The sequence below is a fragment of the Petromyzon marinus genome, chromosome 18 (assembly GCF_048934315.1).
Source record: "Petromyzon marinus isolate PM22_M1 ecotype Great Lakes invasive population chromosome 18, UKy_Petmar_22M1.pri1.0, whole genome shotgun sequence".
Lineage (NCBI taxonomy): Eukaryota > Metazoa > Chordata > Hyperoartia > Petromyzontiformes > Petromyzontidae > Petromyzon > Petromyzon marinus.
In genome coordinates, this window is record NC_133684.1 from 73,466 (window position 1) to 86,832 (window position 13,367).

The 13,367-nt window shown below is 48.0% G+C and overlaps 1 protein-coding gene across 10 annotated transcripts in view; it reads right to left on the reverse strand.

The window, feature by feature from the left end:
* Positions 1-1,972, reverse strand: part of LOC116943510 (phosphatidylinositol 3,4,5-trisphosphate 3-phosphatase TPTE2-like) — a 59,836-nt gene extending 57,864 nt beyond the window's left edge. For 6 of the 10 annotated variants that reach the window (XM_076067762.1, XM_076067759.1, XM_032956394.2 and 3 more), the window contains exon 1: positions 637-928. In XM_076067762.1, coding sequence (XP_075923877.1) covers positions 637-659 — 23 coding nt within the window. In that variant the 5' untranslated portion in view covers positions 660-928. Of the gene's footprint in view, positions 1-636 lie in introns of all 10 variants that reach the window. The other 4 variants (XM_032956393.2, XM_032956391.2, XM_076067763.1 and 1 more) reach the window with 3 other exon arrangements.
* Positions 1,973-13,367: the final 11,395 nt, after the last annotated feature.

Here is a 13,367-nt window from a genome sequence, read left to right on the forward strand (position 1 = left end):
ACAGTAAATAATGTAGGCTTTCGCGACCAATATTATCAATAATAGTTTTTTTGTTAGATTTCATAAATATAAATGTGTAGTTAAACCTGCCACCATCCGACACAAACAATTAAGAACGAAACAGGAGGATTTCTCCACAAATCTGGCTGTCGCCTGATGCTAGTTGTAATTACTGGCGAAACGTCATACTCGAATTGTAAATGTTGTTGGATTACTCTCCAACACACCGGTGTGCTGTACGAGTAGCATACTGGCATGTTGTGTTTACGTGACAAACCTTATTAATTGGCTGTGTCGGGTGGTGACGGGTTTAACGACACATTTATATTTACGTGATGGAACCCAAAAAAAACTCTATTGCAGTAAATACTGATTGAGTACAATAACATTCAGAGGGCAGTGCAGCAACATGAATTGTTGCGGTCTACTCCCTCCACCTTAGCCAACAGCGTGAAGTATGCAGGGCAAATTACCCATTCTGCAGAACATGGGGAGCCCGAATCCAACAACGGAGTGATAAACGGGCCGTTAGTGTAAATGTACAGTAAAGCAGTAAGCACACAAAAACACACATGGCCATCTTCACACTTCTGTGCAATAAAGTGACCACATAGCGAGGCGAGTTAAAGAACTTACTTTTGCATTGATTGCTTCCACATGAACGGCACAAGACAAAGGCACAAATTGGCCCTTGTTGGCACAAGGCAGCTGCCCCTGTTTTTTCCTCAGTTACCTTTAAACCAGCGCCCTGCCAGCTGCTACTTGAGGCACACACAAGTCAATGCACACATTAAGCACAACTCCCAAGGAACAATATGGCTGGAGCAAACCCATCACATGACACATCTGGAATGTTGGAGGGGGTTGTGTATTTCTCAGGATGCGGAGGATTAAAAAAATATATATCCTTGGTTCCCTCCCACCCACACCGCCAAGCCACTCACGCCCTCATCCTGCCTGACTTTCACAGAAAGCAACTGTACCATTGATGTCTTTTTGCTGAGTCTAGAGGGTTTTTTTTGCAGATTCTGTTCTTTTTTGAGGCGATCGTCATTTTCTAATTGGTAGTCAGAAAAGAAAGCACTTTGGGTGTAAATCAGGAAAAGTACAATTTATGGAATGTTTTTTTTCTAATTTTACCTATCTTTGTCAAACGCACCGTTCAGATATTTTTTACAACCCGTATCATGTTCACAACCTATTCTATCCTATTCCAGTTGGAATGGTGTGGCTAAGTGCTTTGGTTGCAAATGTCAAACGAATATAAAACGTCCAACCAACCTTCCTTCGGTGTCTGGGCCCAGGCCAGACAATACATTTTATCGGTACCATCTGAGGTGGCATAACTTTAGTGGTTTCAATATCTTTACATGGCCAATATTAAAAGTGAATTATCTAACGACTATTTGAAACGAGGGGATTATCAAGAAATTTAATCAATCTGCTGTTACACAGTGAGAAAAAAAACGTAACAGATTCGGAAATAACACTGTTGTTGATATGTAAAAAATATAATAGGCCACGCTTCGGGTCATTGCCCGAAACGTCGGCCATTATATATTTTCCTGTTGGGGTTTCTGTCGTACACATCATTTGTATACAGACTTTCAGAATTGCAATCAGGTGAATCGTTAAAATCGGATATTCTGATCCACTGGAACGTGCAACCTCCACCGATATTCACATATCACGTAAGACTCGCTTTACGGAATCGACTTCATAATCAGAATATCTATTTATATTGGAGGAATCCGGTGCGCTAGGAAGCTCCGCTTAACAAATGTCCAGTAGGACGGGTCAGAACGTTACAATACAAAAACAAGGTATGAGTGAAACGTATAGGACAGGTAAGCTAATCACTAAACTATGTACACATATATTCTTGGTTCTTTCGGTAAAGTAACGTAGAAGAGAAACAATAAATAATAAAAATATAAAACAATAAAATTCTCACGACGTTTCGAAAATTTCAAATGTTCTTGCTGCGGTTTTCACACCTGATGATGATTGCTTGTGTTGCAGTCGAAACGTCGTGAGAATATTATTGTTTTATATTTTTATTATTTTATTGTTTCCCTTCTACGTGACTTTACCGAAAGAACCAAGAATATGAATCCCTGCAGTCACGAAAGCTTTAAATAAAAAAAAATATGTACACCTATATTTTACCAGGTAAAGCCGACTTAGCTTTTCGCTTCTTTTTCAGAAGCGATCTGGCAGCAAATAGCTCAACGAAGTGGCTTATCACGTGGAAATTTATCTAAGCAGCCAAATCATCTACAGTGAGGGAAAAAGGTATTTTATCCCCTGCTGATTTTGTACGTTTGCCCACTAACAAAGAAATTATGTCTATAATTTTAATGGTAGGTTTATTTGAACAGTGAGAGACAGAATAACAACAAAAATCCAGAAAAACGCATGTCAAAAATTTAATAAATTGATTTGCATTTTAATGAGGGAAATAAGGATTTGACCCCCTCTCAATCAGAAAGATTTCTCATAATATTGGTCGCGAAAGCCTACGTGTTAGAAAGATTTATGGCTCCTAGGTGTCTTTTATACAGGTAACGAGCTGAGATTAGGAGCACACTCTTAAAGGGAGTGCTCCTAATCTCAGCTTGTTACCTGTATAAAAGACACCTGTCCACAGAAGCAATCAATCAATCAATCAGATTCCAAACTCTCCACCATGGCCAAGACCAAAGAGCTCTTCAAGGATGTTAGGGACAAGATTGTAGACATACACAAGGCTGGAATGGGCTACAAGACCATTGCCAAGCAGCTTGGTGAGAAGGTGACAACAGTTGGTGCGATTATTCGCAAATGGAAGAAACACAAAAGAACTGTCAATCTAGATTTGAAGCTTTCGTGACTGCAAGGATCCATACTCTTTGGTTCTATTCGGTAAAGTCACGTAGGTAAAAAATAAAACAACAAAAATCACGACGTTTCGGCCACAACACAAGTGGCCTTCATCAGGTGAAGGGACCAGAATTTCTCGAGGACAGCGCTGGAGTGAAACACAGCCAAGCTCAGACCGCGACCTTTAAGCTGTGTGAGAGTAATTAAGGTGCCTTGACAAAGGAATTAGCATAAAAATTAGCATTTTAATAGGCGGACTTAGCATGATGAAAGGTAGGGAGGGGGTCGACCTGTGCAGGCTGGCGAGGGGGCACGGCAGCGTCCACATGCTGGTGGTGTGAAAAGGGGATTTTAAGAAGCTGCGAAAGTTTGGGGTACCACTACTTGAAAATATACTGTACCATTGAAAAATTAGTTTAATGTTTGGTTCGATTTAGAACATCTTTCCAATGGTTGCTTAATTTGAAACCATCTTCTCGGTTGAAATTGTGTCTGTGTTTGTAAATCTGAATTGCCTCGTGGACAAATCTCTGATAAAAAAAAACCCGTGGGTTTGCAGAGAACCTTGGTATCGAAGAAAACTATATGGTGATCATCCACAGCGTTGTAACAGTGATCAGCCACGGCAGAAGAATTCGTTCTGCTGTGTTTCAAATCTGAGGGTACCCCCATGGGTTCCCCCTTGTCACCAGTGATAGCCAATGTTTCCATGGAGAAATTTGAATCAAACGCCATCCAGACTTCCACCCTCAGACCTTCCCTGTGGAAGAGATATGTAGACGACACTTTCGTCATTTGGCCACATGGCCTCCCAGCTTTGAACCGTTTCCTAGACCACATCAATTCCAGACACCCGGCCATCAAATTCACCATGGAAGTGGAGAAAGATGGCAAGCTGCCATTCTTGGATGTTCTGTTTGAGAGTAGACCTGATGGCTCCTTGGGACATTCTGTCTACAGGAAACCCACCCACACAGATTCCTACTTGAAACCTGATTCCCACCACCACCCAACTCAAAATAATTATCTCATCAAAACGTTATACAACAGGGCTCATTGCATTACGGACCAACACCACCTGACCAGTGAATTAAAACATGTACATCTGGCCCTCAAGAGGAACGGATACTCTGACCGTAACATCCGCCAAGCTGTTTCTCCCTCCATACAGAAACAACCACTTGATACTCTGATCAAAACCATCACACTACCATATATAGCAGGCGTTACTAAAAAGATCTCCAAAATTCTAAACAAACATAAGACCCTGGTCCGGTTCAATACAGTACACAAAATCCGTGACCTGATCCCATCCGTGAAGGATGTCATTCCTGACTTACAGTACCCCGGGGTTTACAAATTGAGCTGCACCTGTGGTGACTGCTATATCGGGGAGACGAAGCGACATGTCTCTGACTGAATTCGCGAGCACAAATCAGATTTGAAACACGGCAGAACGAATTCTTCTGCCGTGGCTGATCACTGTTACAACGCTGTGGGTGATCACGATATAGTTTTCTCCGATACCAAGGTTATCTGCAAACCCACGGGTTTTTATCAGAGATTTGTCCACGAGGCAATTCAGATTTACAAACACAGACACAATTTCACCCTAGAGGATGGTTTAAAATTAAGCAATCATTGGAAAGATGTTCTAAATCAAACCAAACATTAAACTAATTTTCAATGGTACAGTATATTTTTTCAAGTAGTGGTATCCCAAACTTTCAAAGCTACTTATTTTCCTTCACACCAACATTATGTAAACTCCCCTCCCCCCTCCCGCGCCGGTCCTTCATGTACCTCCTACGTGCATCATGTTCATTTTTATGCTAATTCCTTTGTCAAGGCGCTTTTGTTTCCTCCCACACAGATCAAAGGACGTGACCTGGGCTTGGCTGTTTTCACTCCAATGCTGTCCTCTGGACAGTCCGGTCCCTTCACCTGATGAAGGCCACTTGTGTTGTGGCCGAAACGTCGTGATTTTTTGTTGTTTCATTTTTTACCTATGTGACTTAACTGTCAATCTCCCTCGGCCTGGGGCTCCATGCAAGATCTCACCTCGTGGAGTTGCAATGATCATGAGAACGGTGAGGAATTAGCCCAGAACTACACGGGAGGATCTTGTCAATGATCTCAAGGCAGCTGGGGCCATAGTCACCAATAAAACAATTGGTAACACACTACGCTGTGAAGGACTGAAATCCTGCAGCGCCCGCAAGATCCCCCTGCTCAAGAAAGCACATATACATGCCCGTCTGAAGTTTGCCACTGAACATCTATATGATTCAGAGGACAACTGGGTGAAAGTGTTGTAGTCAGATGAGACCAAAATTGAGCTCTTTGGCATCAACTCAACTCGCCGTGTTTGGAGGAGGAGGAATGCTGCCTATGACCCCAAGAACACCATCCCCACCGTCAAACATGGAGGTGGAAACATTATGCTTTGGGGGTGTTTTTCTGCTAAGGGGACAGGACAACTTCACCACATCAAAGGGACGATGGACGGGGCCATGTACCGTTAAATCTTGGGTGAGAACCTCCTTCCCTCAGCCAGGGCATTGAAAATGGGTCATGGATGGGTATTCCAGCATGACAATGACCCAAAACACACGGCCAAGGCAACAAAGGAGTGGCTCAAGAAGAAGCACATTAAGGTCCTGGAGTAGCCTAGCCAGTCTCAAAAACTTAATCCTATAGAAAATCTATGGAGGGAAATGAAGGTTCGAGTTGCCAAACGTCAACCTCGAAACCTTAATGACTTGGAGAAGATCTGCAAAGAGGAGTGGGACAAAATCCCTCCTGAGATGTGTGCAAACCTGGTGGCCAACTACAAGAAACGTCTGACCCCTGTGATTGCCAACAAGGGTTTTTCCACCAAGTACTAAGTCATGTTTTGCAGAGGGGTCAAATACTTATTTCCCTCATTAAAATACAAATCAATTTTTGACATGCGTTTTTCTGTTTTTTTTGTTGTTATTCTGTCTCTCACTGTTCAAATAAACCTACCATTAAAATTATAGACTGATAATGTCTTTGTCAGTGGGCAAACGTACAAAATCAGCAGGAGATCAAATACTTTTTTCCCTCACTGTAATTAACTTTTACCATTCAGTTTGGCACGTGGTGGGAGGGAAACCCATCAACAACTGCACTTCGTAGTTAACAGTTCCCACTTTGCGATCTACTAACTCTTTTGTTGTTGTTTCTGCCTTACCCAATCTTGATCAATCGGACTTATGTAGTTAAAGTATTTATTATTTATATTCAGTGACTTGCTTACTATTTTCTCTATTTTGCACTCCTATCGTGTTTTGTATCGTTTGCTGCTGGAACTTGCTGACCCGCCCATATTGGGTCATCTGTGAAAAAGAGCTTCATAGCTCATCGGATTCCTCCTCCTAGTCTAAATATTCTGATTATGATCTAGGGTCGCACATACGCTGAACAACGCAGAAGATCCCTGGGTTTTTCTTTACGATGCTGCTCATGCTCCACCCTAAGCTGCATCCACTGCACAAACGATGGCAGCAGTAGATGCGGATACCCTGATGATGCACAAATGGAAATTGAAAAACTCTACAGAGTTGCGACCATGGTCATCCCCAACAGACCATGACAACGTATAACGACGCAATGCCATGACCCGCAAGTACGAAGGAGACATCATCACAGCGATACACCCCTCTGCTCCTGACGCGGTTATCTGGCTTGACCACCTGAATGTGAAATTGTAGTTGTCCATCACAAATGTTTTTGTATAGATCACGTGAATATAAATAAGGTTTGTCACGAAAATAAAACTTGCCAATTAGTTACTACTTCAGCACACCCGTGTGTTCGAGAGTAAACCCACAGAATTTACAATTTGTCGTCGTTGCTCTGTCTACATCAGCTGTACGAAAGCAGACGTTTGTTTGACTTAAAGCTTTCGTGACTGCAGGAATTCATATTCTTGGGTCTTTCGGTAAAGTCACAACGAAGGGGTCGGCGCGCGAAATGGCTGTGCTAGTGTGAACCCTGTGAAAGCGCACGTTTGAAATGGGCGTAAAGCACAACTAACATCGGAAGGTGGTAGGATGGCAACATCATAGCCAATTGTTACTTAAACTGGTTGATAACGCCCTTCCAATGATTGCTCAGTTGTACTATCTTCTCAGTTTAAATTGTTTATTATATATAGACACAGACACAATTATATATATAACTCGCCGGCTTCGCCCGGGACTTGGATTCACCACGCCTGGCCGCCTTTGTCTCCCCAGTGGCGATGTTCACACACCACACCAGTTACTCGTTTGAGGCTGAGTCGACCTAGGGGAGGCCCAGGACCGGTTAAAATAATCGTCACCGGTGGTGGCCGTGAGCGGGAATCGAACTCGGGTCGCCGGGTTCGTAGCGCAGCGCGCTAACCACTACCCTACCGCTCCCCCGCGCGAAGAACACCTTAGACCTGCAACACATTTGTATTTCACTTTAGCCGCGGAGGCTTGGGGGGGTGACATGAGCAGGCACACTCCATTACGCTTCCGCATAGGGGTCACATGACAAATGTGACGTCACCGCTCACTTGCCGTGCAAAAAAATGCATTATTGCGCCCCCCCCCCCCCTCCAAAAAAAATACAAAAGTCTATCTTTAGAATTTTTGCATGGTGTACAGTCTGGAAAGTACCCACATGGCAAATTTCAAGTTTGTTGCATGTCGGGAAGTGCGCTAAGCATTTTGAACAGACACACAATCACTGGGCTCTCCTTTATCTCCTGCTATAGCACGTCTGTACATGGAAAACTTCAAAATAAGAGCACTTGCCTCGAGCACATTAAAACCATCTTTTTGGTTTAGATATTTGGATGACACTTTGGTTGTCTGGCCACATGGTAAAGATACACTTAATGATTTTCTAAATCATCTCAATACACAAAACCCGGCCATCCAGTTCACCACGGAAATGGAGGTGAATAACACACTCCCGTTCCTAGATATTTTGCTTGGACATGGCATAAACGGTTAAATAACACAGCGTTTACAGAAAGCAAACGCACACTGATGCCTATCTGAATGCAGATTCGCATCATCATCCAGCTCAGAAATCCTCTCTTATCAAGACGCTCATACATCGGGCTAAAACAGTGTCAGATGGTGAAAGTCTAGTGAGAGAGATCAAACACGTTAAAGAAGCATTACGACAGAATGGCTACAATAATACTCAAATTAACAGAGCACTGAGTGCCAAATCACGATCGCAAAGCAACACTGCTGAAAGCGATCAGATTCTCAAAACAATTAAAATTCCATATATCTCAGGAGTAACTGACAAATTAACCGTGTTTTGCAAAAGCAAAACATTACAGTAAGATTTGGTACAGTACACAATATTCAAAAACTAGTATATTGCACGAAAGACTAATTGCCTAAATTATCAACAGGTGTATATCAGATTAATTGTTTATGTGGCAGATGCTATATTGGACAGACGGGACGTAACATCAGCGTAAGACTAAAAGAACATCAGAGAAATATTAAATTATCTCGAACACAACTGTCGGCAGTAGCAGAACATGCTTGTCAACAAGGACACTCAATTGATTTTGATAGCGTTGAAGTGTTGTGTAAAACTAATTATTCCTGACAAAGACTAATTAGAGAATCCATTGAAATTGAGAGAAACATAAATAACTTTAATCGTTCTGATAGCTATAGGCTTAGTGCGGCTTGGAAGCGTATTATTAAATACATATTACAATTCCTTATACGGGAAACACATATTAACGGATTACTAATGTAGCATATAATCACAATAACACATTACAACTAATTACTAATCTACAACTCATTACTAATCATAACCATTGACTGATTACCAATCGATTATATAATTACAATACCCCCCCTCCGCCTCAAATCACTGCACCTGAAATGAGTTAAATGATGACGTCACCCTGCTGCTCTATTTAAAACCGGGAGCAAGTGAGGGCTTTACCATTCTGGCGAATTGCCCGATGCTGCTGGAGTAATTACCAGCGAAACGCGTTCCTGTTCCTGTTCTTCCTGACGCACTACTGCAGCGCTCGTCAGTGTCTCGTGGGTTCGCCAGCCACCCCGGGGTGTGCGAGGGCCCCAGGCCGGGTGGTCTGGGGTGGCCTTGCTACCGGAGGGTGGGGGAGCCACAGGCGCCGCGGGAGGAGTGACCCCGCTGCAGCGGCCACGTGGAGATGGCGGGGATGGAGACGGAGTCGCGGCGCACGTCGCGGACTAAGGAAGACGCCCGGGGTGCTGCGAGCGACCGGAGGAGCGGCGCGAGCCCGTCTGGTGCGGGGGTGACGTTGGGTGAGGCGCAACGAGGGAAGAGAGTGGAGGGGGTGGATGGGCTGGAGAGTGCGGGGAGGGAGGAGCGGGGAGGAGAACGAGGGGGAGCGCCGGGAGGATGGGGTGGGAGTGCCCCGGACCAGAATGGGGAGCAAGGGGCAGGAGAGGCGCCTGCAGCCCAGGGGCCGGGGGAGGGGCAGTGGAGGGAGAAGACCGCGGGCGCTGCCCCGGTGGGTGCGGGGAGGCCCAGCGGAGGAGCGGGGAGGTGGCGCAGCGGAGCTGGGGCGGGTCTGACCCCGATGCAGGCCAGGAGGCACAACTGCGTGCGAGTTGAATTCAAGGAAGATGTAGAAGAGGGGTGACCCTGGACAGGACGACCTTCGTGAGGTCGGTGGTGCTTGGGATGCTGCGGGTGGAGGACCTCTATTGCTTGATTGCTCTGCCGGGGGGGAGGGCGTTTGATGTGAGCTTCAACTCCAACATTCTGCTGCAAAATTTCCTTGCCTGTTTCGAGGAGAAGGCAGGGGAGAAGCCGCTAACCTCCATGAGGACGCGGTTACTGTCGGACCTGGAGACAAAGGTTGTGACCGTGTTCCTTTACAATGAAGCATTGTATGATCAGGACGTGGAGGTGTGGCTGAGGCAGCATTGTGTGGTGCTGTCGGGTTGCAAGAGGGTGCTGGATGCGGCGGGGATATGGACGGGGGCCAGACAATGGAGGGTGCGTCTGAAGACGGAGGGGGGGGGGGAACTGAGGCACGTCCCGAGCGCATTGAACATTGGAAGGAAAAGGGGCTATGTTGTCTATGCGGGACAGCCCAAACTGTGTAGGAGGTGTGGGGGAGGGGGGCACCTGGCGGCAGCGTGCGTGGCACGCGTTTGTTACAGGTGCAGGGCGCTGGACTACACGGTGGAGGAATGTGGGGAGCCGGCCCTTTGCAACCTGTGCGGCAGCAGAGGGCATCTGTATAGGACCTGCCCAGAGTCCTATGCTAACAGGGTGCGGGCATGTCGGAGTGGACAGGTAGAGGAGGCAGCGGAGGAGGTGGCCGGACGGGAAGCGGGCCGGATGTATGGAGGGGAAGGGAAAGGGGAGGTGGAGGAACCACGACCCCCTGGGGAGGGTGAGGGGGGGGGGATCTGTGGGGGAGGGAGCACCACCACCACTGGAGGGGGGGGAGGAGGGGAGGGGAGATGAAGAAGAGGACTCGGAAACCCCAGTGGGGGACTGGGCGGAGGTGATGGGCGAGGAGGAGGGGCAGCGGGTTGAGGAAGAAGCGGATGACGCATGGGAGGAATCGGGGGGGAGAAAACGGAAGCTGGATAGAGTTCTGAAAGAAGCTAGTCCCCAGCAAGATGCGAGCCTTTCAGGATCTTCGCCGGATTCGGGGGAATCTGGGTGGAGGTGGGCAGAAGGGGGGGGGGACGTTTGAACCGGGGGAAGCCCCGGAGGTTGAAGGGGAGAAAAAAGGTGAAGGAGAAGGCGGACAAAGGCAGACGGGGGGAGCGCGCACCGGAGTCCGACACGGAATAATGCACGCCTCGGCATGGACATATCTGTAGCATCTGTTAATGTGAGAGGAATGGAGGAGAAGGGAAGGAGAGGGGCAATCATGCATTGGCTGCAGATCACCAGACGTGACGTAATTTTCCTCCAAGAATGTCACCTACCCTATACCCTAGGGTCGGAGGCTCTGCTGGACGAATGGAAGGGACACTACATTTGGTCTGGCAGCAACGGGAACAGATGTACAGGCGTGGTTACCCCCCTAGGAAGAAGGGGAATGAGAGTGGAAGGGACCCAGGAAATAATACCGGGTCGGCTCTTCTGTGTAGATGCATCTTACCAGGGTGTGGAGCTACGGCTGATAAATGTGTATGCCCCGGTACGATGTATGGACAGGACGGAGGTGTGGGAGAGCCTGGTGGGCCTACTGGCCACCAGGAGGCAGGTCATTGTGGGGGGCGATTTTAACTGCCCGTTGTGTCTGGCGGATCTGGTATCGGTAAAGGGGAGGAGGAAGTTAGATTCCTCTTCCAGGAAACTGAGGGAGTTGATGGAGGACTTTCGGATGGTGGATACGTTCAGGAGGGTGCATGGCACGCGGCCAGGGTTCACGTGGGCGGATAAGAGTGGGTGCACACAGTCACGTATCGACTTTATTTTCGTCTCTGACAAGGTGAATGTGGGAAGTGCGGGGGTGGAACCTTTTCCCCTCTCGGATCACAGAATGGTGGTGGCGGGGCTTGTGATCCCAGGTGGGGTGAAGAGGGGGAAGGGTGTGTGGAAGATGAATGTGGGCTTGCTGGTGGATCAGGAGGTGGCGGAGGATTTCACGCGAGCGCCTACCAGCTGGAGGACGCTGCAGGTGTGCTTCCCCACGAGGATGGAGTGGTGGGGGCAGATAAAGGGTAGGATAAGAACGTTCTTTCAGCGTTATAGTAGGAGGAAGGGGGTGGGTAGGGAATTGAGACAGTGGAACGCTAGGTTAGAAAGGCTGTATAGACTGCTAGAGCTAGGGTTCCCAGTGGGAGAAAGGATAGAGGAGTTGAAAGGGAGGGTAGCCTCAGTCCTGGAAAAGAAGACTAGGCAATTAGTGTATAGGGCGAGGGTCAGGGCAACAGAGTATAGGGAACAGTGTACAAGATTTTTCTTTAAGGCGGGTAGGGAGGGAGACAATGAAATGAGGGAGCTAGTTAGTCCTACTAGGGGTAGACAGGTGACGACGGAAGGGATGATTAGTGTAGCGGAAGACTTTTATGGGGATTTGTATAAGAGGAAAGGGATAGATGGGGGGCGGCGGGAGGAGCTGCTGGGGGCATTGGGGAAGAGGGTTGAGAACCCAGAGGCGCTAGAGGAGAGAATTCGACAGGAAGAAGTGGAAGGGGCGGTGAAGGGGCTGAACAAGAACAGGACCCCAGGCCCGGACGGGATCCCAGCGGACTTCTATATAAAATTCTGGGAACTCCTGAAAGAGGATATTATGCAAATTTGTAGGGAAACTCTGGAGGAGGGGCGGGTGCCGGACGACATGCGGGAGGGCCTGGTCACATTGATTTATAAAGGGAAGGGAGACCGTAGGGACCTGGGAAGTTGGAGGCCAATAACCCTCTTGAATGTGGACTACAAGATCTTGGCAAGGGTAGTCGCGGGGCGACTGGGGAAGGTGGTGGGTGAGGTGGTGGGGCCGGACCAGACGTGTGCAGTCCCGGGGAGGAGGATCGCGGACACTTTGGTGGTTTTGAGGGAGGCGATTGAAGGCGAGAGAGAGAGGGGGTGCCTGTTGGGGATCCTAAGTCTGGACCTGGACAAGGCCTTCGACCGCCTCTCTCATGAATTCATGCTGGCGGTGATGGAGAGGATGGGGGTGTGTGGGCCCCTGGTGGAGTGGGTGGAGCGATTTTATGGGGGGCTCAGAGCCAGGCTCCTGATAAATGGGGAACGCTCCGGGATCATTCCAGTGGGTTCCGGGGTGCGGCAGGGATGCCCGATGTCCCCAGTACTATTTGTCATGTGCATGGAGCCTCTGGCGCAGATGATAAGGAATGACCAGAGGATTAGGGGGGTGGTAATACCGGGGAGCAAGGAGCAAGGAAAGGTGACCCTGTACATGGACGATGTGGCCGTGCTATGCAGGGACGTAGCATCGGTATGGAGGGCAATGGAGGGGATGGGAAGGTTCTGCGCGGCCTCCGGATTGAAGGTTAGTGTGGGGAAAAGTGAGCTGATGGTTTATGGAGACTCGAGGCCTTTCGAGGGTCGGCCGCCAGAATTTAGTCTACAAACAGAGGGGATAAAGGTACTGGGGGTGTTCTTCTGTGGGGATAGGATGGGGGAAAATAACTGGGAGAAGGGGGTGAGGAAGGCAAAGGGCTGTCTGGGTAAGTGTGCTGGGAGGCGGCTCACGATGGCCGGTAGGATTATGGTGGTAAAGACAGAAATATTACCATCCCTAAACTACTTGGCGCAGGTTTTTCCGCCAGGTGGGAGGGAGGCTAAGGCCTTGACCTCGGCGATTTTCAGGTTTATCTGGGGGGGAGGGATGGAGAGGGTGAGGAGGGCTGCGGTGTGTCTGCAGGTCGGGAATGGGGGGAGGGGTGCCCCAAATGTGGGGTATACCCTGCAATCGACTTTTGTCTGTAACGGGCTGCGGCTGTTTTTCTCTGCGGAGCCGCGGGGCAAGGCAGCGTGCTATA